This window comes from Lynx rufus, unplaced genomic scaffold, assembly GCF_022079265.1.
Source record: "Lynx rufus isolate CCGP_SWC_20201006 ecotype Redwood Valley unplaced genomic scaffold, mLynRuf1.p SCAF_28, whole genome shotgun sequence".
Classification (NCBI taxonomy): Eukaryota; Metazoa; Chordata; class Mammalia; order Carnivora; family Felidae; genus Lynx; species Lynx rufus.
The window spans coordinates 10,252,388-10,278,304 of NW_025814843.1; the positions used below are offsets into that span (position 1 = coordinate 10,252,388).

A 25,917-nucleotide genomic window follows, 5' to 3' on the forward strand; every position below is an offset into this window, starting at 1 on the left:
CCCAAATCCGGGATCAAAGACACCCGAATGCCACATTCCAAGTTCGCAGTACAAATAGGTGAGAGCCGCCAGTGCCCTAACACAACCTGACATCCTTCCTTTCCCTCTTCTTAGCTCGTCTGCTGTGTCCCAGGCGCCCCCCTCCCCATGATTCTTTATTCCTTTCCCCTCTTGCAAATCCCTGGGTTCTCTGGGATAACTCTCTAAAAACTTTTCCCTTTTTCAGACAAGCCTGGGGTGGGGGAGGGTCCTGTTTCCATCAGACACGCAGTCTCCTGCCGCCCCCCCCCCAAGAAGGCACCCCACACTCCCTCAAAGCTTGTCTCAACTCAAGGGGAACATTTGCTACCTAAACCACGCAGATCAATATGACAGTTTTACAAAGAGCGTGATGTGAGACGTCTTGAAGTTTGGTGCATTTGTGCTTCATGTCACCCAGGGGCCTGGGGGTGCGGATGTCCCCGTTCATCCCCAAGCAGAAAATGTGAACACCCTGAGGATGCTCCCCTATCCACAAGATTAAAAATCAGTCCACTAGGAGGGTGGTCTGAGTGGGGCCACTGCTGTCTCCCCCCCCCCATGCGACGCGGCAGTCTGTCCCTTCCACCACCGGTGGAAATGCCCAGAGCGAGCCGGGGGACTTATCCCGGGGGAGGGGTGCTGAGTGACGGTCAAGCTGCAGAACAGCTGGGTGGGCAGTTCACGCCCCCCAGCGTGATCAAGGTGCGGGTGGTTTCCGCGAGAGAGTGAGTGACAGTGAATGGCAGCCACGTGAGAGTCACAGCTGGGCAGCTCGGCCACCCCAGACTGCCGGGGTCACGCTGGGCACCCCCCCCCACACCCCCCGCACTTGACACAAAAGAGCCCGGAGCAGACTGGAGATAGAGGGGGTGGAGTTGGGGGCATCTGGTTTCTCAGGCACTCTCCCCTCGCTCCCCAATCTTAAAGGAGTGCTCTCCCTATGGCGAGCTGGGGGGGGGGGGGGGGAGCGGGAGAGGCGGTAGGCTCAGGTCTGACTCCAGGAAGTGGTCTGCCTGGAGTGTGGCCACCACCTGCCCCTGGTCGCCAGCCGCCCACAAACATTCACACGACCCCTCCCCCACGTGCCACCGCACGCCCCGGAGTTGGCGGGCGCTGAGGTCCCCGCAGGTGGGGGTCCGACGGACACCGACCCCCCCCATCCCCGTCTCCCCAACTCCTCGGGGGGGTGGCACCACGGTCCGCTCCACAACACGCGGAGAGCCCCCGTTACCTCAGTGCCACCCCACTCGGGCCGGAGCTCGGGGGGCGCCCGCGCGGCCGCCCCTCCCCCACGCGCCCCTCCTCCACGCCGCCGTCCGGCCGCCAGGGTCTCCGCGGTCCCTCGCTCGGCCAGGGAGGGGGCCCTGGCTTCGCCGCGGCCGTTTCCTGCCTACCCCCTCCCCGCCGAGGGTAAAAAAAAAAAAAATCTCCTCCTCCTCCTCCCCCGAAAGCCGCGACCGAGTGGCCCGGTCCGCGCGCGCAGCTCGCGCCCAGCGCTCTCCAGCCGGGGCGGCGGCGGAGACGGCGGCGGCGGCGGCGGGCGGCGGCGGCGGCGGCGGCGGCGGGGGAGGGGTGCGGCGGGGGAGGGGAAGAGGCCTGGCCCCGCGGCCGCCCGCCGCCGCCGCCGCCGCCGCCCGCCGCCGCCCCGGCCCGCCCGGCCCGCCGCGGGGCCACGGGCCCGACACGGCGCCCCGGATTCGCCTCGGCTCGGCCGCGCGGTGGGTGCCTCGCCCCCGCCCGGCCTCGCGCGCCCGCGGCTCCCGCTCGGGCTGGGGGGCGGGTGGGGGGGAGGCGGGAGTCGGGGCGGCCGCTTACCTGGCGGCGGGGGCGGCGGCGGCGGCGGCGGGGGCAGCGGCGGCGGCGGCGGCGGCGGCGGGAAGAGGTGGCAGCCGGGGGGGCTGTGGCGGTCGCGGCCCCGGTCGTGGCCCGGCCCGCGCCCGAGCACTCCCTCGTCGTCGTCCTCCTCGTAGTCCTCGTCGGCCGCCTCCACCTCCTCCTCCTCCTCGTCGCCCTCTTCTTCCTCCTCTTCTTCCTCCTCCGACACCACCATCTCCTCCTCCTCCTCCTCCTCGTCCCTCAGAGGGGAAGCCATCCTGTGGCTCTGGCCCCCCCACCACCCCCCCACCCACCGCCCGCCCGCCTCCCCCACCGCTACCACCACCACCTCCTCCTCCTCCTCCTCCTCCTCCTCCTCCTCCTCCTCGGCGGCGGCGTCCTCCTCCTCCTCCCCACCGCCTCCCCCAGCCCCCCAAACCCCCGGGCCACCCCCCTCCAGACCCCCCCTCGGGGCCGCCGGCTCACGAGGGGGGCCGAACCACCCCCAAAAATTGTCTTGGAAAAAATTGAGAGACTTTCCCCCCCCTCCCCTTCCTCCCAAGAGAACAAGAAAGGGGGATTAAAAAAATATATATATATATATAAAAGTTTTCGACTTCTCTCGGCCCCCCTCTCCGTTGCTTTAAATATATTTAAATTCTGAGGGGGGCGCTCAGAAATATTTCTCAGAGCTGAGGCACTAAGATGGCCGCCTTGAAATTATTTTTAAAACAACCCCCCCCCAGCACCGCCACCCCCTCCATGAAGAAAGGGAGAGGGGGGAAAAATCCCCTTTTAAAACAAAATGGCTGGCTTAATATTTCATTTTTCGCCCCCCCATTCTCCTCCCTGTTACACCCCCATCTCCAAGCCCTTACCCAGAAACCCACAAATTTCTCCCTTTTTTCATAACTGATTAGTGCACAGATTAATAGAGATATTTTCCTTGTGTACTGTGTGTGTGTGTGTGTGTGTGTGTGTGTGTGTGTGCGCGCGCGCGCGCGTGTGTGTGTGTGTGTGCACGTTGGGGGGGGCATGAAGGATTTCTGCATAAAACAAAAATGGCTGCTCTTTCTAACTCCCCCCCCTATAAAAAATATTTGAGGGGGGGCATTAATCAGTACTCATGCTCAGTCTGACATCAGCATAAATTGTTAAAGGTTAACTAGTTAGATACTAGTCCAACTAGATTTAAATATTTTTCTTTTCTTTACTAGTCTCTTCCTCCCCACCTCCCTTCTCTTAAAGAAAAGCTTTTTTTTTTTTTTCTGAATACTTCAGAAGGGAGTGGTTTGATGTGAAGGGTTTTTTTTTTTTTTTTCCCCTTCAGGCATTGAAAAGGAAAAGATGAAATATATGTTTATATATAACTGTGTTTCTCCATACCTCACTGAAGTCAAAACGCATTTAATTGTGTACGTATCTTTCAAGTGAGGAGCGGTACTGGATTTTTTTCCCCCTTTCTTTTAAAAAAAGTGATAGAAATCCCAGTGACTTGGGGGGGGGGGAGATATGAATAGATCCGATGATTGAGTTTTTTTTTTTTTTTTTTTCAAAGGAGTCCATGTTTGATTCTCCCCTTTGCCCAGCCTTTTCGGTGATTTATAATTGTTGTAAATTTTATCTTCACTCTTTGCTGCTTTACCTCCCCCTCCCCCTCCCCCAACTGCTCGACTCTTAAAATTCATCTGACTTGGGAAATTAATTTAGGGGTTGGTAGAACAGATTTTTAGAATAAGGGGGGAAAGAGTCAAGTCTGAGAATTGTGAAATTGTTTTCTCTTTTTCTCGCGTTGCAGTGTACCTCCCTTCCTCCGTGATCTCCGACACTGGTAAAGTGGAAGGAACTCGGGTACCCTGCCACAGAAAAGTACTGGGACTGAGCAAGAGAAAGAGGTAGGGGTTACCCTTACGTCTCCCTCTGACTCGGTTGGCCCAGGATTTCCCACTGTACCCCAGTGGCTTCGGGGGATCAGGTGGGAGCCTGAAAAGGAGTCCCCCAAAGTAGCTGCCTCATCCAGAGACTGGATCACAGAAGTCCTGGGACTTGCCCGTTGAGCAGTGCTAGCGGAAGGAGGCACAGTGGTTCCGTTCTACCCTTTTTTTGTTTGTTTCTTCTGGTCACCTTTCCGAACTCCACCTCCCTCCCGGTTCTTTCTATCGCACTCTGCCCCTTCCTTGAGGCCCACCCCATGCCCCTGGCACGGAGGGATAGTTTCTCTCCTGGGTTATTTCTCTCCCCCTGGAGCCACCCAGCAGCCCCCCCCCCCCCACAGTGTTCAGGAGCACCTTACGAGGGAGGGGTAGGTAGGCGGCAAGGGGGACAGGATTCAGGACAGGGAATACCCTGCCAGTTTTTGCTTGGGAGGCTGAAACATTCTTTACTGGCATACACCCCCCTCCCCGGACACACACACTAACGCACTAGACTGAGCATTGATTTCCAGCCTTCTCTGAACCCGGCCTTTGGAATCCTCTCGTCTCCGCTCTTGTATCATCCCTGCGCCCGGGTCTGACTGCTGTCCCTCTTCTGTTCCATTTTGTTCCATCCCTTCCCTCGGTGTCTTTGTGCGAGCCCGTGTGGGTGTCCCCCTCTTTCTGTGTGTGGGCCTCTCTGTGTGTGTCTGTGTTTTCTCTCCAAGACTGATTCTCTCGTCCCTTTGGCCGCTCAGGCTGTTCTACCTCGAAGTGACTTTCCAGCCCTGTCTTGTTTCTGTTTACTTCTCTCTTCCCCGCGTGTGCCTGCCTCCCTCCTCTTTCTGGTCCGTGTGTGTGTGTGTGTGTGTGTGTGTGTGTGTGCGCGCGCGCGCGCGCATGTGTGCGTGTGAAGAGTGTCCCCACGTGTATGTGGACAGCCCTGCACATCATGTGCGCCCCAGTCCCCCTGCCTCGGTGCCCTCTCCCCCTGCGCCGAGCGCCTCCGCCTGCCCTCCTGTGCCCGTGAGCTGCAGGTGTGGATCTCCGGCCACACGTCCGTCACCCTCTCGTGTGCTTTGCAGACAGATCTGTTCGTTCACTCCATTCTCCCTCTTGTCCGTGTCCCCTCTGCCCGCCCGCCTCCCCTGTTCTCTTTCCTCTCCTGCTGACCTCTCCGGTTCCCCTCTGCTCTCCTTGCTTCCGCCTGCCCCTCTGCCTGCTTGCTCCTGTTCTGGTGTCCGCCTGCCCGCCTGTCTGCTCCTCCCCGACTGCCTGGCAGCCTCTTCCTCTCTCTGGTTGTCTGTCTGCTTCTCTGGCTGTTTGCCCACCCCTCTCTCTCTCTCTCTCTCTCTCTCTCTCTCTCTAGCCATCTGTCTCCCCGCCTGCCTGTCTCTGTCACTTTTTTAGCCCTCGTCTCTTGGTTTGTCTACCTTCCAGGCCCTGCCGTGGCTCCCTATCTCGGTCTGCCTCTTATCTCCTACTTGTTCCCGTCTTACTTATGCCTGTTAAGTTCATGATTTTTCCTTGCCGCCCTTTACGTCTGTCTGCTCGCCTGTCTACCCCGCTCGCCTGCTGCCATCCCACTGGTTAATGCTTGTATCTTTTCAGTCTGACTGCGCGTCGGCTTCCTCCCCCTTGGCTTCCTCAATACCAGCAGTATCAGCGTCCCGTCAGTGGCGCTGGTCGCTCTTGCCCGCACCTGTCAGTGACCCCCAGGCCCCAAAGCCTTACCTGCCTTCTGGCCATACCCCACCCCCTCCAACCCTACCTTTTCTCGCTTCTCGCCCTCCTGCCGGCCATCCCTTTCCCTTCTTGTATTTCTGGTCCCTCAGAGCGTCTGCCTGCCTTTTGGCCCGGCTGTCTGCCTGCCGGCCTCTTGGCCGTCCACATCTCCGCTCACTTTCTCTTTTCTCGTCTTCTCTCGTCACTCAGCTTTTTAAATTTTTATTGATTTTTAAGGTGTATTTATTTCTTTTGAGAGAGTTAAGCGAGCAGGGGAGGAGCAGAGACAGAGGGAGGGAGAGAATCCCAAGCAGGCTCCGCGCTGTCAGCGCAGAGCCCGACGCGGGGCTCGAACCCACGAACGGGGAGATCATGACCGGAGCTGAAATCGGGAGTCGGAGACTTAACCACCTGAGCCACCCGGGCGCCCCCACTTTTGAGTAGATGGTACACACGTGCACGCACACACACGTACAGGATTTTTCGAGGGCTACAAGTACCCTGTGGAGAGGAAGCCTCCCTCCTGTCCCTCTCCCCCGGGCCCTGCTCCTCTCCCTGAGGCCGGCTTCACTACTCTTCATTTCTTGGACGTTGTTCCAGAGAAGGGGCTGCACGTCTGCAAGTCTCCTCGCTTTGGGCCGCACTCCTTCCTCCTCCTCTCCCAGTTCTGCTGGACGCTTCTTTCTCTGTCAGTCTGTCCATAGGCCTTCCTGCCTCCCCTGGCTTGCCACCTCTTGTTCCTTATCATTTTGAGTCTGCTCTCGGGCACCTGTCTTTTTGATCGGTCGCTAGAAGCACGCTTTTCCTGCCAGTGCGGCGCGCTCTGGAAGGGCCCGCTCCCCCCAAGGGCCCTCGTCTGCACGCCGGGCTATCTGGGAGAGGGCACAGCTCCCCGGCCCTTCATCACCGACCATGGATTAAGCGAGAAAAAAAACGGGGAAGCGCCCACAGGTGCACGCACAGGTCCGGTTAGTCAGCACAGGCTCCTGTGCATGGGGGCCTGCTCTGCCTTCCCCCCAAGTCTTTACAGGCATGTGACTCTAGATCCTTCTAGGCCCAGCAGCACCCTCAGGCTGTTGACTTCGGCCCGTCCAAGGAGTCTGTCTTCCTCTAGTCTAAGAAATTGCTTCTCACAAAAACTTTTCTCCCTCTTCTTCCTTCCTTGGGTCCTCTCCCCCGCCACCTCCGAGATGGTGACGCTAACTCTTGGGAAGGGGTGGGGGGAGGTGGGGGGAAACAAAGGCACAGGCTCCATCCAGGCCCCTTCGGAAAGACCGTGGTGAAACTTTTACTGAGAATGCGCTATTCTTCCCTGTCTGCTTTTTCACTGCCTGGACTCCTGATTTTAACTCTTTCGGCCTCCGTGTCCACGTCTCTCCCCTCTTCCCCTCCCTCCATCTCTCACCTCTCTTTTCTCGGTTCTGTCTTTCCTCCTAAGTGTCTGTCTTGGGCTGCCTTCTAGCCTCCTTCTGATTGGCCACCTTCCCTCTCTTCTGTCTGATTGGCCTGCGTCCCTCCATCACCCCATCTGTCTGCTGGGTTCTCCCTGTCTGCCTGCAGTAATGTATGTGACCGCACTTTCTCAGCCACAGAGCCCGGTGTGGCATGGAACGCCGTTTCCCACGTCGTTCTCCCGCCATCCTTATTGTTTTCTTCCTTTCTTGCTCGGCCTTCTCCCTCTCTTTCCACGCCTGCCGGCCTGCCTGGTGCTCTCTCCCGCCTCTCTGTCACTCCTTCTCCTTTCTGTCCTTGCCAGCCTGTCTGTCTGCCATCGTCTGTCTACACCACTCTCGTGTCTCTCCTGCGTTTTCAGGCTCCTCTCTTTCTCTTATCTGTCTGTTCTGTCCGTCCGTAGGCTCTGTGCCTGTACGTCTCACTGTCTCTGGGCTGCTAGTCGCTTTCAAAGTGGACACCACTTCCCTGCCTTTTTCTATCTTTCTGTGCTTCAAAAAATAAAAACCAAATACAAAGTTAAGGTGCCATATGACTAACTAATTGGCAGAGGAGAAGGGTCCCTGTTTTTAATGAGAAGACCATTGAGGTGAGAAAAAGGACCTTAGGCACGCGGCCTGTCCAATGCAAACCAGAATTGGAGGGCCCCCTCCCCGAGAAAGAACTAGAAGAAAATTGTAAGGGACTCCTAAGCCATAGGAAGATTATTTCTTTAAAGCCAAAGCAAGAAACTTACCCAATGCAAGTGTTTCTAGTTTTGTTTTTTGTTTTCTGTTTTTCTTTTTCTGGTTCATAGAAAGTTATCAGCCCTTCCCCCAGAAAAACAGTATACAGCTGACCCTTGAGCAACGTGGGTTTGAACTGTGCGGATCCACTTATATGTACATTTTTTTAATTATTTTTTTTAATATTTATTTTTGAGAGAGAGAGACAGACAGACAGAGGGCGAGTGGGGGAGGGTCAGAAAGAGGGAGACAGAGACTCCGAAGCAGGCTCCAGGGTCTGCGCTGTGAGCACAGAGCTGGATGCGGGCTTAAACCCACAAACTGTGAGATCATGACCTGAGCGGAAGTCGGACGCTTAACTGACTGAGCCACCCAGGCGCCCCTGGATTTTTTCAATAAGTATATCGAAGATATTTTGGAGACGTGGGATCATTTGAGAAAACTTGGGGATGCACTGCATGGCCTAGAAACATCGACAAAATTAAGAAAAGGGCATTAGATGAATGCACAAAATACGCGTAGCTACTAGTGTATTTTATCATCTCCTACCTTAAAATATTACACAAATCTATTTTTAAAAGTTCAAACTTATGCACAAAAACACTTAGAGACCATATGTCACGTTTTCATTTTTGACGCCCAGTATTAGTCCCGTGCATTGACGCAGGGACTGACAGATGATTCATCTTGTAAACAGGCGACGTAAACTTACGGTACTGATCAAGGCAGGACGCGACTGTAAACGTATTTTCCTTATGATTTTCTTAATACCATTTTATTTTCTCACCGCCGTATAGTAAGAACACAGTATATAACACACAGACAAAACATGGCTAATCAGCCGTTAATGGTAGCAGCAAGGCTTCTGGTCAACCGTAGGCTATTGGTAGTTACGTTACGGGGAGGCAAACGTCGGACGCGGGTTTCCTACGGCACGAAGGGTCAGCGCCCCTGACCTTCATGCTCCAGGATCAGCTGGTGTATGCAAAATACCACATATGTTTTCACAGTGTTACGAACACCCTGAGATCTGTGGACCCCAGGTTACAACTCTGACGTAGGGAACCAGTGACAGTGACTGGTAGAGCACAGACGTGCGCTCGTGGAACAGGCAGGTCAAAGGACTGAAAAAGCGCTTTGCCATCTGTGATTTCCCACTCAAGGAAATGTTAAAGAGGGTCCTAATTGTCTTTTGAAATATATAGATTGGTGATAATAATGGAAGTCATGGAAGTACTAAGGATATCCTAGACTTAATCATGGAATTTTAGAGAGAAGATCATCTAAACCAGTGGCTTCCAAATGGCTAAGGTTGCCACCTGCCCTTTGCGGAGAAGATCTGTCCTTTGTTTTGAGATTATACATTTTTTTTAAGTTTATTTATTTATTTTGAGAGAGACAGAGCACGACTGGGGGAGGGACAGAGAGGGAGGCGGGGAGAGAATCCCAAGTAGGCGCCACACCATCAGCAGGGAGCCCAATACGGGGCTGGATCCCGCAAACTGTGAGATCACGACCTGAGCTGAAACTGAGAGTCGGACATTCAATTGACTGAACCACCCAGGTGCCCTGAGATAATACATTTCATGTATATATATGTGTGTGTGTATACATATATATACACACACATATATATATATATACATATATATATACATATATATATAATTTTATATACATTTTATATATATAATATACTATATAATATACTATTAATACATATACTAACATATGTATTAATATGTTACATATATGCATGCTTATGTATTTAATTATAAATCTGTTAAAAATGTCCTTTCTGGGGCGCCTGGGTGGCGCAGTCGGTTAAGCGCCCGACTTCAGCCAGGTCACGATCTCGCGGTCCGTGAGTTCGAGCCCCGCGTCAGGCTCTGGGCTGATGGCTCAGAGCCTGGAGCCTGTTTCCGATTCTGTGTCTCCCTCTCTCGCTGCCCCTCTCCCATTCATGCTCTGTCTCTCTCTGTCCCAAAAATAAATAAACATTGAAAAAAAAAATGTCCTTTCTAATGGAAGGAGGTCCATAATAGACTTTATGAAGGCAGAGAAAGGGAATGACTTTTCATACTTCTGTACAACTGGAGAATTTTTCAACATGTACTTGTTTTATAATCCAAAACATTTTAAATATCTGTCTTAAATAATGGTGATGGGCATATATTTGTTGTTGTCATTGATGTGTTTAGGACAATAAAAAGTCCCCAACTCCATGTTGATCACTAACTTTCTTGTTTTCTTTTTACATTTTTTCTGGTTATTGAAATCCAAAAGTCTGGGATCTGTAGCTTAAAAATTTTTTTTTAACATTTATTTATTTTTGGAGAGAGAACGCACGCGCAAGTTGGGGAGGGGTGGAGAGAGAAGGAGACACAGAATCCAAAGCAGGCTCCAGGCCCCGAGCTGTCAGTGCAGAGCCCGATGTGGGGCTCAAACCCACGAACCACGAGATGGTGACCTGAGTCGAAGTTGATGCTCAGCCGACTGAGCCACCCAGGCGCCCCTGGGACCTACAGCTTTAATCTAACCTCTTGATTTGGCAAAGAAAGAAACTTCAGTTCTTAATGTATCCTATTCATGATGTGCCCTACTTGCCGACCACCTACACTGTTAGATGAGGGCTATTTTCCTTCAAGCCAGTTCACTTTTAAGTTAAACAGATGTCCTTTAATTTTTTTCTATTATTTATTAGTATTTTTTTTAGTAATCTCTGTACCCAACGTGGGGCTCCCAACTCACAACCCCGAGATCACAAGTCATGTGCTTTTCCAACCGAGCCAGCCAGGCGCCCCAAACAAATACCCTTTAAAAAGTAAATTTCAGGGGTGCCTGGGTGGTTCGGTCGGTTAAGCGCCCGACTTCGGCTCAGGTCACGATCTCACGGTCCGTGAGTTCGAGCCCCGCGTCGGGCTCTGTGCTGACCGCTCAGAGCCTGGAGCCTGTTTCAGATTCTGTGTCTCCCTCTCTCTCTGCCCCTCCCTGTTCATGCTCTGTCTCTCTGTCTCAAAAATAAATAAACGTTAAAAAAAATAAAGTAAATTTCATATTACTGAGAAATAATATCTATAAAATCCTTGATTCGATGGGGTAATCACTTCCTAACTTAGTTTAAAATACAAGTCATTATTGAAACAAAAATCAGTGAAAATAACAGCATCTTGCCCGCTACCGATGGTGTAGGTACCATATTTTAGGAAACATCGCTTCCATCTAATTTTGTAGGTGCAGAAACGGGGGCCCAGATGTTGAAAGGAGTGCCTAGGATCAAGTTGGTTGGTAGGGACGGAACCAGGACTTGAGCCTATCTTCCAATTTCTAGTCTGGTGTTCTTTCTACTATATACGAGACGAGACGATGTCAAGGCCAATGAGATGCCCTTGGGTTTTAAAGGAGCTAATACGTGAAAGTGATGGCCACGTATATGACTTACTACCTGTTACAACTGTACCAGAACTGGCAATAGTCCATTCAGTTGTGTCTAGTACACTTTTGTGCTGCTGCTGCCGCTACTTTCCCCCACCTCCTCCCCCTTCCCCTTCCCCCTCCTCCTCCTCCTCCTCCTCCTCATTCTCCTCCTCCTCCTCCTCCTCCTCCTCCTCCTTCATAATGTGTCTGCCCAACTCGGGGCTCAAACTCATGACGCTGACTCCCGACTGAGCCAGCCAGCTGCCCCTCTAGGACACTTGCAAAGTTACATGTTGTCTGACACAGAATTCCACCTCCTACCATCTACCCTGAGAAACAGTCCTCGCACTTGGGTGTATATAAGGTCAAACATGCAGACATATTCATTACAGCGTTGCTTAGAATAGCAAAACATTGGAGATGCCCCAGATCTCCAACAGTGAGGACCAGCTAAGTCAATTAAGAAATATGAGAAAACGGCAATTAAGAAATTAAGAAAACGGGGCGTCCGGGTGGCTCAGTCGGTTAAGCGTCCGACTTCGGCTCAGATCATGATCTCGCAGTTTGTGAGTTCAAGCCCCGCGTCGGACTCTGTGCTGACAGCCTGCTTCGGATTCTGTCTCCTTCTCTCTCTGCCCCTCCCCCACTTGTGCTCTGTCTATCAAAAATAAATAAATGTAAAAAAATTAAAAAAAAAGAAATTAAGAAAACGATTTACATCTATGTGGTAAGATTCTTTACTACTGAATGGCAAAAAGCAAGCTGCAGAACTATATATACATTATCATATCATTTAGTTTATGTTCAAAGAAACAAAATGCTGTATGTTTCTACAGATACATTTCTATCTATCTGTCATCTATCTATCTAACCTATCTATAAATGCCTTTAAAAATCCTGGACAGGGGCACCTGGGTGGCTCATTCAGTTGAGCATCTGACTTCGGCTCAGGTCATGATCTCACTGTTTGTGGGTTCGAGCTCCGCGTCGGGCTCTGTGCTGACAGCTCAGAGTCTGGAGCCCGCTTCAGATTCGGTGTCTCCCTCTCTCTCTGCCCCTCCCCTGCTTGCGCTCTGTCTCTCAAAAATAAATGTTAAAAAAAATTTTTTTTTTAAATTCTGGACGTATCAAATAGGAAATAGTGGCCACTTTTAGGAAAGAGTAGTCAAGGGGAATATTTACCTCTATTTAGAATTCTGAATTTTTAGGGGCACCTGGGTGGCTCAGTTGGTTAAGTGACTGACTTCGGCTGAGGTCATGATCCCACAGTTCGTGAGTTCGAGCCCTGCATTGGGCTCTGTGCTGACAGCTCAGAGCCTGGAGCCTACTTCAGATTCTGTGTCTCCCCCTCTCTCTGACCCTCCCCTGCTCATGCTCTGTGTCTCTGTGTCTCTCAATAATAAATAAATGTTTAAGAAAAAAAATTTTTTAAAAAGAATTCTGAACTTTTACAATGAGAAAATATTTATTGTTTGTGTAAACAAATTTAAGTAGCCTCGTGATCACCTTAGCAAATGAAACCAAGTGGCTTAAAAAGTAGTATGATTTCTGTAAAGAAATTATTCTTCATTAATCTAGGTTTTTGAGGAGAAAAATACATAAGCAAAGTATAATCAGCGGATGTAATGGAAATTAAACTTTTGAAAACATTAGTGCAGTTCTAGTTTAAAAACTGAGGTAGAGGCGCCTGGGGGGCTCAGTCAGTTAAGCATCCGACTTCGGCTCAGGTCATGGTCTCATGGTCCGTGAATTCGAGCCCCGCATCGGGCTGTGTGCTGACAGCTGAGCCTGGAGCCTGCTTTAGATTCTATGTCTCCCTCTCTCCCTGCCCCTCCCCTCTTCATGCTCTCTCTCTCTCTCTCTCTCTCTCTCTCAAAACTAAACAAACATTAAAAAATTAAGAAAAAAACTAATTGGGGTACAACGAGAAGAAAGGAAAGGTATAGAAGAACATATTTATAATGATAGCATTGATGAAAGAAAAAAAATATGTAAATATCTGGGGAATATTCCTGGAAGAATATACGAGAAACTGTAGTAGTTACACTGGAAAGCTTATTTTTTTCACTGTACATCTTTTAAAGCAGCCTGTAAATTTTTTAGTGACCAAAGGATCAGCGAGGTGGAGGGAGGAGAGACCTTTGAGATCAGAAACACTAATCAACAATATGCGGTCGTGATAATTGCTATGGGCTATAAAATCTGAGAATTCAGAGAAGAAAGATCTTGGTAGGGAGAGGGGGATCACTGAAGAACTTTCGTGTGTAGTTGTATTTGAAGTAGGCCCCAAAAGATCACTAAAATTTGGAGCAGATAGAGGGAAGAAGGGTGGTCTATGTTGATTGAGAAAGTACTTAGCGAGTAGTATGTTGACCCCATCAGGCTGGGGGGGGGGTAAGTTCATGGTAGAAAGTTCTAGTAGGTGTTGGTACCTCTTTAAACAGTAAGAATGGTTAGCACATCAAGTGAAGAGTAGAGGCCAGAACTTGGGGGTACTTTGAAGAATGGGCAAGGGAGAAGAGAAGCCAAAGGAAGAAACAGAAGTTGTTAGAGTGGTAGGTGCACCAGATAGTGTTATCGTGGAACAAGGAGACAGCTTCTGGAAGGAAGCATGACCAGTATCGCCAGGTGCTTCCTGGAGGGCAAGAAGATCGCCGACCGATCCTCAAAACATGAACTACAGAGTTACCGTACGACCCAGCAATTTCAATCTTAGGTGTACACCCAGGAGAATTGAAATGTGTGTCCCCACCACAACTTGTATGTGAATCTTCGTGGGAGCATTATTCATCATAACCCCAAAGTGGAAACAACCCAGATGCCCATCAGCCGATGAATGGATAAGCAGAGGGCAGTATATCCATACGGTAGAATATTATTCAGCCATAAAAAGGAGTGAGGTAGGGATAAACACGACAACATGGAAGAACTTAGCCGACATCATGCTGAGTGCAAGAAACTAGATACGGAAGGCCACATATCGTATGATTCTACTTACATGAAATGCCCAGAATAGATCAATTCACAGAGATAGGAAACAGGTTAGTGATTGACCAGAATTTGAGGGGAGAAGAAATGGGGAAATGACTGCCAGCGGGTATGAGATTTCTTTTTGGACATGATGAAAATGTTCTGGAATTAGGTAGTGGTGACAACCATGCAATTTTGTAAACCTTATACTGAAAGCTTCTGACCTGTACACTTTGAAATCATGAATTTTAGAGGTGCCTGGGTGGCTCAGTTGGTTAAGTGTCCAACTTCAGTTCAGGTCACGACGTCACAGTTCGTGAGTTTGAGCCCCACATCGAGCTCTGTGCTGACAGCTCGGAGCCTGGAGCCTGCTTCAGATTCTGTCTCTGTCTCTCAAAAACATTAAAAAATGTTTTTCAAAAGAAATCATGAATTTTATGGGTGAATTTTTAGAAACCATTAAAATGTTATGGAGGTTTTTAAAATTTTTACCTATTATTGAGAACTATTTCATAATTTCAAAAGAAGGTCAGACAAGGCTTTAAAAAATATGACTATTGTTATATTTACTAAACCAGATGATGGACACACGTGTTCATTGTAATATTCTTCGTGGTTGATGTTATGTTACCTCAACCTTTTGAACTTACGAAACGAACAAAGAGAGTATGCAGGTGTCCACGGCCCTCCTTCAACTTTTCTGTAGGTTTGAAAATTTTCCAATTTTTCCAATTCGGTGGAAGGGAACTAATCGCAAAGAAAAAGCAAGGAAATAATGACATAAAATTCAGGATACCGGGTGAGTCGAGGTGGGAAGGAAACCAACAGAAAAGTTGAAAGAGTGCTGTGGACCCCCGTGTACTCTTTTTTGTTTTTTAAGTTTTAATTTAAATTCCAGGATAGCGTGATATTAACTTCAGGTGTGCGGTACGGTCGTTCAACACTTCCGTACATCACCCTGTGCTCGTCACAATTGCATTCCTTAACCCCCATCACCCCTTTCACACACACCCCCATCCCCCTCCCCTGTGGGAACCACCAGTGTGTTCTCTATAGTTAAGCGTGTGTTTCCCGGTTTGCCTCTCTTTTTCCCCTTTGCTCATTTGTTTTTGTTTTTTAATTCCACATAGTAGTGAAACCATACGGTATTTGTCTTTCTCTGACTTATTTTGCTTAGCATAATACTTTATAGCCCCATCCATTTCATTGCCAGTGGGAAGATTTCCTTCTTTTTTATGGCTGAGTAATATTCCATTGTATCTACAATGTACCACATCTTCTTTTTAAATTTTTTTTAACGTTTATTTATTTTTGAGACAGAGAGAGACAGAGCATGAACGGGGAAGGGTCAGAGAGAGGGAGACACAGAATCTGAAACGGGCTCCAGGCTCCGAGCTGTCAGCACAGAGCCTGACCCGGGGCTCGAACTCATGGACCGCGAGATCGTGACCTGAGCTGAAGTCGGACGCTTAACCGACTGAGCCACCCAGGCGCCCCTGTACCGCATCTTCTTTCCCCATTCATCAGTCGATGGACACTTGGGTTGCTTCCATAGTTTGGCTGTTGTAGACAATGCTGCTCTAAACTTCGGGGTATTTGAATTAGCATTTTTGTATTCTTCGGGTAAATACCTAGCAGTGCAATTGCTGGATGGTAGGGTAGTTCTATTTTTAACTTTCTGAGGAACCTTCATACTGTTTTCCAGAGTGGGTGAATCAGTGTGCGCACCCACCAACAGCGCATGAGGGTTCCCCTTTTTCCAGACCCTTGCCAACACCCGTCATTTCTTGTGTTGCTGATACCTGTATACTCTTCTAGATTTAGTGATTGTTAAGCTTTTTCCACATTGACAAAATGGCACAAGCAAATGCTTATGATCTAATTTCTTTTTGTTTTTTGTTTGGTTGGGTTTTTTTTCAGGTGTACATTTTGAGTTTTTACATACGCGTAGTCTTGTATGAACACCAGCCAGGTAAAGATATAAAATACGTCAAGCACCAGCACCAGTCGGTTAAGCGTCCAACTTCAGCTCAGGTCATGATCTCATGGTTTGTGAGTTCGAGCCCCACATCAGGCTCTGTGCTGACAGCTCGGAGCCTGGAGCCTGCTTCCGATTCTGTGTCTCCCTCTCTCTCGCCCCCTCCCCCACTCGTGCTCTGTCTCTCTCTCTCTCAAAAACAAACATTAAAAAAAATTTTTTAATATATATGTCTACCACCATAGAAGTTTCCAGCGTCTTCCCAGTCTGTGCCCCTTCTAGAGAAAACCACTGTTCTTCTATCCTGATTCCTTTTTAACAACTTAAGATCTAACGTTAGTTGCATAAAGCAATATAAAGTCATACATGTAGTATAATCGCAGCCAGATAGGAAAGTACTAGGAGGAAGTGGTTAAGATGTTCACACTGGTTTCTGCTGAGTGATAGGAATTGAGTGCTTTTGTTTTGACATCTTTATGCTTGCCTACCTGGAATTTTCTGTAAAGAACACATGTTCTGCAATGAAAAAGAAAACTACGCTTAAAAAAAATTAAAAGTATATGGAAAGAGAGAAGATAGGAGAATGGATCAAACTTTTGGTTACAAAGTTCGGTGACGTGGCAGATAAGTCTGGAAACCACATACGTAAAGGAATCTATTTCTTTACACCAGCGGTTGATCCCAGGTTCCCCCATGTCAGGTGACAGGCCCCTGTCCAAGGCTCCTATGGGCTGTATAGCCCTGCACTTCACTCTCAGGCTGCATCTGCTTGCCCTCATCCTTCCCCTCACTCACTACAGACTCACACGGGCTCAGTCCTGCCCCTGACACCCTGACCAGAGGCCTTTCTGTCCATTCCACACCGGTGGAGGTGGCTCAGGACTTACATCTTCTGAAATAACTGGGTTCAAGCCCCCCCGCATTGCCCACAACTTTCTGTCCCTCTAGCTCATTTCTCTGTTGTTCTTGGACCCATAAGACACTCTAGTCCCTCCCTCATCGGGCTCTACCGGGTCCTCACCTCCTTCCCTGTCCAACGTAGAGTCTGTGGCCTGTCATCTCAGCCAGTGTCGTGTCCTCTCCTGAGCCTCTGCCCGCGCACCTCTAACTGTGACCCTCACACCCAGCGTGCAGAGTGCTGCTGAAGAGAACACCATGACCGTGCCCACCGGCGTCCCGGCTCAGAAATCCTTTTCCCTGGTCCGCTTTCTTTCAGGTCTCCGTGGCCACTTTTCCAAAGCTTCCTCACATTTGCCACACCTCCTCCACCTTCCACTTCGGCAGGAGACCTTATCAGCTCTCTCCAGGAGACAGAACATCAGAGAGAGCTCCCCGGAGACATGGGCACGAAGCCTGTGTATTTCGCCGCATCCTCTTTGTCCTACTGGACCACTCTCGCTTTCCAGGTCCTCTGAAGCCACTGCCACCAGACTATCCATAGCCTCCTGGTTGCCGACAGAGAGGCTGTTTCTGAGTTCTTAACTTGCTACGCCCTTCTGGAAATGGTCTTTGCTTGCCTTCTGTGATCTCACATCTGCCTCTACTTCGATTGCTGGCTTTTTTAAAAACAATTTTTCTTTAATGTTTATTTTTGAGAGAGAGAGAGAGTGTGTGAGTAGGGGAGCATCCGAGAGAGAGGGAGACACAGAATCCGAAGCAGCCTCCAGGCTCCGAGGTGTCAGCACAGAGCCCGAGGCGGGGCTCGAACCCACGAACCGCGAGATCATGACCCGAGCCGAAGCCGGACGCCCAACCGACTGAGACACGCAGGCGCCCCAATTGCTGGCTTTTTAGCTAAATCCTCTCCCTTGCTCTTTGCCTTTCCCACAAACCATTGTCTTTCTCTTCTCTGCTTCCTTTAGACCTGCTTTGATTGACCACCGTGATGGAAACGGAATGGTCCTGTATGAAACGACAAAAACCAAACCTTTCTTCCCTTTTGACGCTTCCCTTTTAACAATTCTTAACGCTTGTGCCTTGGCTGGCCGGCTGCAAATGCCATGTCATGTCAAGCCCTGGCTGTTGGAGCAGAATTGCCCTGACACCTTTCCTGGCTGACTGTCCCTCAGATTCTAGATTTGCCATGGTATATGCTGACCCCAAGCCGGCTTTTTCCTGCCCCTTGGCCCGTTCGTGGGCCTTCTCGCCATCTAGCTCTCTGAATGAGGGTCATTTTAATTTTAGACTAAATTAGATACGATTGGCAACTTAAAATCACTTGTTTTTTTTGTTTTTTTGTTTTTTTTTTAAGATTCTACATCCCCAAACTGTGTAACTCCAAAAACGTATTCCAGAGCCAAGGAATGAAGTTGTCCACCCCTAACCCCGTTAGAATTTGAGCTTTGGGGTCAGGTAGCACCTGGTGTCCCGAGTTCTTCCATTCACTATGTGACCTCGGGCAAACTCCTTAGCCCTCAGGTCTCAGCCCCGCATCTGTGAGGCAGGGTACCCCTGCCTCCCTCACCTGGTCGTGGTGAGGATTCCGTGAGCTCACTTAAGAAAGTGCTGACTTGGGGCGCCTGGGTGGCGCAGTCGGTTAAGCGTCCGACTTCAGCCAGGTCACGATCTCGCGGTCCGTGAGTTCGAGCCCCGCGTCGGGCTCTGGGCTGATGGCTCGGAGCCTGGAGCCTGTTTCCGATTCTGTGTCTCCCTCTCTCTCTGCCCCTCCCCCGTTCATGCTCTGTCTCTCTCTGTCCCAAAAATAAATAAAAAACGTTGAAAAAAAAATTAAAAAAAAAAAGTGCTGACTCGAAGACACTCGATAGTTGGGAGCTAGTATTCTAAACAGTCACATTGTTGGCCATTTCTCACTTCCAAGAGGTTCACTGGAGGTGACTCAAGGTGACAGCGTCGGCGACCTGAGGTATGAACGGCACCTTAAACTGAGGGAGCAAAGGGCTGGTTCTAGTTCTCTTGCTCCCGACAGCTGGCCCCGATCCGGGCTCTGTCCCGCTTCCCAGACATAAGCCCCGCTCGGGAACCACAGGAGACAATCCACGGGTCATTGGACCCAGTTCTCCTAATGGAGGCGCACTTCTGTTGGGCTGGCAACCAAATGTGAGTCGCAGATACGGTCGACCCATTCCCTGAACTTGACCGAGGTCACCTGGATGCTGAATAATGCCGAGTCTCAGGAAATCCCACAGGAAGCGTGTGTTACTAAATATATAGCGGCTGGCACAAGGAAAGGAAGAGACAACTCACATTTTGGGGTGCCTGTTCGAAGGGCCTTTCGTGCTGCTGGGCACATTTCCATACCTTACCTTCTCTGATCTCCCGCTCGGAGGGACCGCGCCCTGGCGCATGCCTGCTATCCTTAGCGAAACCTTATTTCTACTGTTCATAGTTTACAGTTAAAGAAACGTAATCTCAAGACAGGAACGCATTTTGTGCACGGTCACAGAGCCTTCCGAGGTCGGCTTCCTTCTGCCCCCGGGCCGTTCACGCCTCATCCAACCGAAGCCGGACTCCTGTTTTGCTGCTTGTTCCGTCCACGGACGATCAAGTCCTCGCCTTGATCTCCGTGGAACGTTTCACACTGTTTACCCCAACCCCCCATCAGATACTCTCTTTGGCTTCCGTGGCGCCATTTTCCCCGGTCACTCTCGCCGCTCTGGCTCTTGCGAGTCTCTTCCTCCGCCGCCCCCGGCCCCTCGCCGTCATTCCTCAAGGTGACTTCACCCCTGAATCTGGCAACAGTGACTCAGCTGACAGTCCCCACACCGATGAGTCTAGCCCAGAGCCACGCAGCCAGGAAGATCGGGACATCTGCATCTGCGCCCCAGAGTTACCCCCCGACACCGGCTCACCACACACCCCCTTCTTCCCCAGTCGGAGCCCCTTGTCCACCCGCACGCTCGTCATCCTCCCCTGTCTCCTCCCTCTGCCCCGGACGTGCTCCCGGGAAATTATTGAGCCGCACAATTCTGTCTTCGGTCCGTCTTCTCCGACCTCCTGCGCCACTCCGTCCCAGCCACCCCCATGTCCCTCCTGGACCGCGGCAGTGGCGTGGGCTCCCGTCTCCCCTCTTCTCCCCTCCCTCTTCCCCCTCCAGTCCATTCTCTGGACGTTGTAGGCAAGTCACGTCTTTAAAATGCAAGTCTGATCGTGCCGTTCTCCCTGGAAAACCCTGAACCCTGACTTGCATGCTCGGAAAGGCGTGCAACTATATCGTGTGTGAACTATATCTCAGCACACAAACAACAGCCAGGTGCACAAAGCCTCCCTCGACCTGGTCTGGCCTCGACACCCCTCGTCGCCCACCCTCCCCCGCCTCCTGTCTCTTAGCTTTGCCTTCTGTTCCTGAGCTCTCTGCACCCCCCACCCCCAACCCTGCAGTGTCTGTGCTATTTATTCCTCACGGGAAGCCTGTCCTCCCCACTCTCCTTACCCTCCCCTGCCTCCTCCCTCGGCTCCCTCGTCCTGGTCCTTCAGGTCTCGGCCGGATCCAGAAAGCCTCCACTGACCTCCCCAGACTGGGCTGCGACGTCCCCCGAGGCATTTCATAGCCCGCGTGTAGCATTTTTCACCCATTTGTTCATTTTCTGAACTTTGAGTAACTGCCCTGGGCTGAGCGCTGAGCGAGGAGCTGCGTGTTTAGCGGCAGATAAGAGACGGGATGCCTGCCCTCCCGGAGCTTAGAGTCTAAGAAGGGAGGGGGAACGGACGTTAAACAGTGAATGAAACACTGAGTACTTTCATTGCGAGGCAACCCGAGGCGGTGCGATGAAATATTTGCCGTATTTGAAGGGATCGGGAAAGACTTCCCTGAGAAAGTGACACTTAGGCAGAGACTCTGAGGGGCGGGAGCTGGCCAGACATTGAGCGGTGGGTGGAATGTTCCATGCCGAGGACAACAAACGTGGAGGCCCTGACAGGAGAGAGCTTGCGTGGGGGTGGGGGGGGCCCGAAAGTGAAAGGCCAACTCGGGACACAAGAGCCTGGGCCTGCAGGGCCTCCCGGACAAGGGTAAGGGTTTCCCCCAAAATGGCCACTGTAATGTCCCACATCCAACATGCTTTTACTGCCATGTAACTTTGCCCCTCTTCCCTCTGAGGAGTGAGGCCTGTGCCCTGCCCTTGGATTTGAGGCGAGGGCTTTCAATTTTTTTTTTAATGTTTATTTTTTCGAGAGAGACAGAGCATCAGCAGGGGAGGGGCAGAGGGAGAGGGAGACAGAATCTGAGAAAGGCTCCAGGCTCTGAGCTATCAGCACAGAGCCCGACGCGGGGCCCGGACCCACGATCCTTGAGATCGTGACCTGAGCCGAAGCCAGACGCTGAACCGACTGAGCCACCCAGCTGCCCCTGGCGTCTCTGTTCTTATAGTACTTTTAGCACATGTGTGCGTGTGTGTATTTATATATGTTTGTGCGTGTGTGAGCACAGGCGTACCTAGCATATAGCCCTTAGTGCCATCTGAGATGATCTTGTCGTTTGTTCACCGTTTATGCCGCCAGATCGTTAAGTCCCAGTGAAGCAGGAGCCTCGCCTGCCTCGTTCCCTTCTGTGTCCCCAAGACCCCAGACAGTACCTGGCACAACCACATTGGTTTTTGGCTAACGAATGGATGAATACAGCGCCTGAGCGTGACTGCGGGAGGATCACTGGTTCCTACCCGGTATCCGTACCCTCCGTCCAGGGTGGTGCTCCCCGCCCGTGTCGTGGACGTCAGTAGAAAACACGGGGTCCCAGCTCCCTTGCAGCCAAGGGTCCCCTGTGGAGTGCGCTTCCTACCCGTGAGCTGTGGCCAAAGGTCAGATGTTTGCTTCGATAGAGACGCGATCTTCCTTCCCTTTTCCTCCTTCCTGCCCACCGTGCAGGCTAGCGGTAGAGCAGCAGAAAGGCGATGACCCCGAGAACGACAGAAGAGCTCCCGGAGACCCCGATGACCCGGCCCGCAGAATTACTACGCCACAGACTCAGCGTTTGAGAGAAACTCACTCTTTGTAGTTAGGCCCCGGCAGTCGACCTCCTGTGATACGCAGCCAAATACGTTCTCTCCAGGCTGTCCTCTAAGGTCAAGGGGATGCGGCGCCTGGGTGGCTCAGATGGTTAAGCCACTGACTTCGGCTCGGGTCATGACCTCACTGCTCGGGTTCTAACCTCACGTGGGGCTCTGTGCTGACAGCTCAGAGCCTGGAGCCTGCTTGGGATTCTGTCTCCGTCTCTCTGTCCCTCCCCTGCTTGCTTGCTTGCTCTCTCTCTCAAATACAAAATAAAACCTAAAAAGACATAAAGGACAAGGGGGATATGTCAGCCTCCTTACTGCTCTACAGGAGGGCGGGCGCCATTGATGAGCACAGGTGTTACTGTCCACGGCTCGCAGGCTCCCCCCACACGGAGCCGGCAAGTGGCAGGGGACATCACATCATGCAGGTCTGTTCGGGTCCTGGGTTCACACATGTCAGCAGGGATCACGTGTACGGTTAATTCCTGGAGCAGGTAGGCATTACCCCTCTGTGCCGGGCACGACGTGGCCGTTGCGGATACAGACAGGGGTGATTAGGTCAGACGGACGCTGGACACCCGAGTTCCCACTAAACCGCAAGCTTCCAAAAGGCGGCCACTGAGCCATTCCCAGTGAGAGGGGGACTTCATTCTAGCAGTCTCTCCACCGCCTTGCTCCTCATCTCGGCCTTCTTTACCCCTGACCCCTCTTAGGCGACCTCCCTTCACATACTCACAGCTTTACGGTTGTTGTTTTGAGTGTTTCCCTTATGCCTAGAGGACCCGGTCCTCGGGCGGCGTACCTGTTCGTGTTTGGAATGCCTAACCTTCGACTTTCAGGATCGTTCAGGCTTCAAACTCTGCTTCTCTACCAGCAACCCCTCCACCTGCGCTCGCTGCTCCGTCAGCAAGTGGCCGTTCTCCCAGTATCAACACTTCCGTGTGGTTGACTTAAACTCGCTGGGCGGGCTGGGAGCATTGAACTCGTCCTGACGTCATGACGGGGCGTTAGGCTCAAGCCTGAAGGGTAGATCCCCCCACTCAGCTCCGAGGTACGTCCAGATCAGAATTCGGGACGGTAGGAAAATGTTTCCGACTGGCCATAAACTTAGCCCCGAGGGCTTACGGCGTTGGGCTTGGCTGCCGTGGCAACACAGGTGTAACAGATGAGCATGGAGACAGGTGGCCGGAATCCCGGGACCACGTGGTTATCGCCGCCTCTGATATTTCGCTTCCGGAGGTCTTTCAATTGGTGGGGGGGGGGGGTCTACTATTTCAGGGGCAGGGGGTCGGGCCGTTTTGAGACCGATGGAAGTTATAGCACCCACCCTTCTCCAAAATAATACGTATCTGAGCTTGCACGCACGGGCAAACACACGCACGCACACACACCCCACCATATTTAGAAACTACCTCTGCCCTTCTGGAGATCCAGGTTAAGAATCCACTTGCGATTTGCCAGGAGGGTGGAAACTTTTTCTATGCCATGATTTGGTCCTTTATCATGTACTGTTTTCATTTATCTTTCCGTGTGTGTGTGTGTGTGTGTGTGTGTGTGTGTGTCTTTTTTCCCACTGGGCGGGCAGGCTCCCTGCGGGGACACCGGGTCTTTATCCTTGGTGCTATGCGCTTAGGGAGCAGGGCTCAGGGGAAACTTGCCCATTGAGTCCTTTGAGTCTGTTGTGGTTTCCTGAGGACAGGCAGCTTTCCTTTCGGTATTCCGCCCCCCCCCCCCCCGCCTCCCTCCACAACCAAAGAGGTCGCCAGGAGAGGACTTGGACCCTACACTCAGTGCTATTTACTTTCTAGATTTTAGGCCCAGGCGTTATTTACATACTCCTCCCGCAAATACCCAGCCTTGGGTATTTAGAGAACCAAGCGGTGCCTCGTGAAAAACTTTACTCGCGTCCGCGCTAAAGCCCATACGTGTTAATAAACCCGTGTGCCGTATTCTCTCTGAAACGTGGGTGTCGGTCCCTTCCGCAGCTCTGCGATCTACCGAGCACACCCACCCCTGTAATCAGACCCCCACCTTGGGCTGTCCCGTGGGTTTTACTTCTCAGACTGCGCTCCTTTCCTGGCATGAGCTTGTGGAAAAAATCTAGAACAGGAGTAAACCCAAAGCTAATAAAATAGTAGCCATGTGGTTTTAACTTCTTTTCTGATCCTTCCCTCCCGCCTATAAATTCCGGCGGGGCCGCCTTTCATTGTAACCTTTTTAGAACTTGCGAGGGTTTTCCCTCCCTTAGCCGCCCCGCCCCCGCCGCCGACTCCGTAGGCGAGTACGGCCACCTGGTGGCCGTCCGCGGGAATGACAGGTTTCCCCCAAATCTGGTGAGAAGAAGGCCCCTAGGGCTTGGGCTTGGTTCCAAGGGAGCCAGGACAGAAGCCTGTGGCTGGAGGTGGCCTCACTTGCCTCCCAGGACACAACATCCCATCCAGTAGTTATTCCAGACGGATGAATTCACTCAACATTTGAGGTCATACCATCAAAATTTATTGAGCAGCAACTGTGTGCCCAGCACCGGGAACACAGCGGTGAACAGGGTGGACATACATGGTCCCTACTCTCTAGCTGCCAGCCAGCCAGCTACATCCATAATTTTAAACTGTAGGAAGTACTCTGAAATGTGTGTGGCGCTAAGAAATGATCTAGCAGAGAGTCTTGCTTTCAACACCAAGAAACCCCAGAAGCTCTCCTGAGGAAGAACCATTGAGGATTCAGCTAGGTGGGAGATGGAAGGGTGTGCGAGCAGAGGGAACAGCACGCGTGAAGGTTCTGGGGCAGGCACACATTTCATGGACTGCGAGACAGCCGTGCAGCTGGAACACACAGAACAAAGGTGAGACTTGCAAGGTGGGCGGAAGCCGGTTTACACAGCATCTTTGGACTTCGAGGGCTTTATTCCCAAAGCAACCAGAAGCCGCTGAAGAATCTGAAGGGGGAAAGCCAGAGGCCTCGGTCTGGTTTCCAGAGCTCACTCACACTGTGGTGTGCGGGGGCAGAAGCGGAAAGAGGATGGATTCCAGGGACATTTAGGAGCTGGGAATGACTTGGAGAGTGACCAGGGTGCGAGGAGAGGCGTGTGTTTCTGGCAGGAGACACCGAGGTAGGAGACTCTGGAAGGGGGGCAGGTGTGGGCCCCTCCCGGAGGCACAGGCCCCAGGGCAGCCGCTTGGCTCGGGTTCTTGAGGCGTCGGTTTAACTGGACGCATGTGAAACAACCCCAGAGTGGACCAAACATCAGAAAGATCCAGATACTTCACGGCCCCTCTCGCGTTACATGGGACTGAGCGGAAGCCCTCGGTCTCACGGGGAGCTCAGAAAGGGCCGAGGCCAGCACCTGTCTCCACCTGCGTCCGTGCCTTTCCCGGCCAGCCCCTCAGAAAGCACCTCGGCGGCCCGCCCAGCGCCTCACGGTCCCCTGCTCGGGCCCCGGCACCCCTGGCCAGCAGGTGCACGCACCTCCCCCCAATTCTTTTGGGCCTGCGACCGTCAGGAAGCCCACCGGTCTGTCATTCTCGTTCCCCGCCCCTGCTGAGGTTGAAGGGGACACATCTGGCCACTGCTCCCCCGCCACGCTGGCTGTCCCTTGGTCACATGAGTTTCCTGACCTCGTTAGCTCGTCTCTAGATTACTGTTGTAAGGCTTGCCATCTTGCAAGGCAGACATTCCTTCCTTCCCTGAGGGGCCCAGGCCCGTCATGATTGCCTGCTTTTTGTCCCCCATCTAAAGGCCCTTCCTCCACTCGTTTTCCCTGCGGCCGGTCCGCATCTACCTCTTCTCCTCAGAAAAAGAAAATTTTGTTGTGGGATCAACCAGGAAGCAGCCTCAACAGCTCCTGCTCGGCTGGCAGCCCTCCCTGCCTCCCCCCTGCCTCCGCTCGGCCACTGCAGAACTCTGCTGACTCCCTTCCAAAGACCGTAACTGCAGAAACCAACCAAACCACACAA

The 25,917-nt window shown here is 51.7% G+C and overlaps 1 protein-coding gene and 1 long non-coding RNA gene across 18 annotated transcripts in view; one reads left to right on the plus strand and one right to left on the minus strand.

The window, feature by feature from the left end:
- The window catches only part of CHD3 (chromodomain helicase DNA binding protein 3), a 25,735-nt gene extending 23,597 nt beyond the window's left edge, over nt 1-2,138 (minus strand). For all 14 annotated transcript variants that reach the window (XM_047090105.1, XM_047090106.1, XM_047090103.1 and 11 more), the window contains exon 1: nt 1,837-2,138. In XM_047090105.1, coding sequence (XP_046946061.1) covers nt 1,837-2,113 — 277 coding nt within the window. In that variant the 5' untranslated portion in view covers nt 2,114-2,138. The remainder of the gene's footprint in view (nt 1-1,836) is intronic.
- On the plus strand, nt 1,667-22,116 carry LOC124519683 (uncharacterized). Of its 4 annotated transcripts, none has more exons than XR_006964171.1 (3): nt 1,667-1,739; nt 3,635-3,731; nt 17,233-17,635. It is a non-coding gene; the product is annotated as an uncharacterized LOC124519683 (long non-coding RNA). The 4 variants fall into 4 exon arrangements; XR_006964170.1 differs by lacking the exons at nt 1,667-1,739; nt 17,233-17,635 and adding exons at nt 3,171-3,251; nt 21,474-22,116; XR_006964172.1 differs by lacking the exons at nt 1,667-1,739; nt 17,233-17,635 and adding exons at nt 3,171-3,251; nt 21,837-22,116.
- The last annotated feature ends 3,801 nt before the right edge of the window (nt 22,117-25,917 follow it).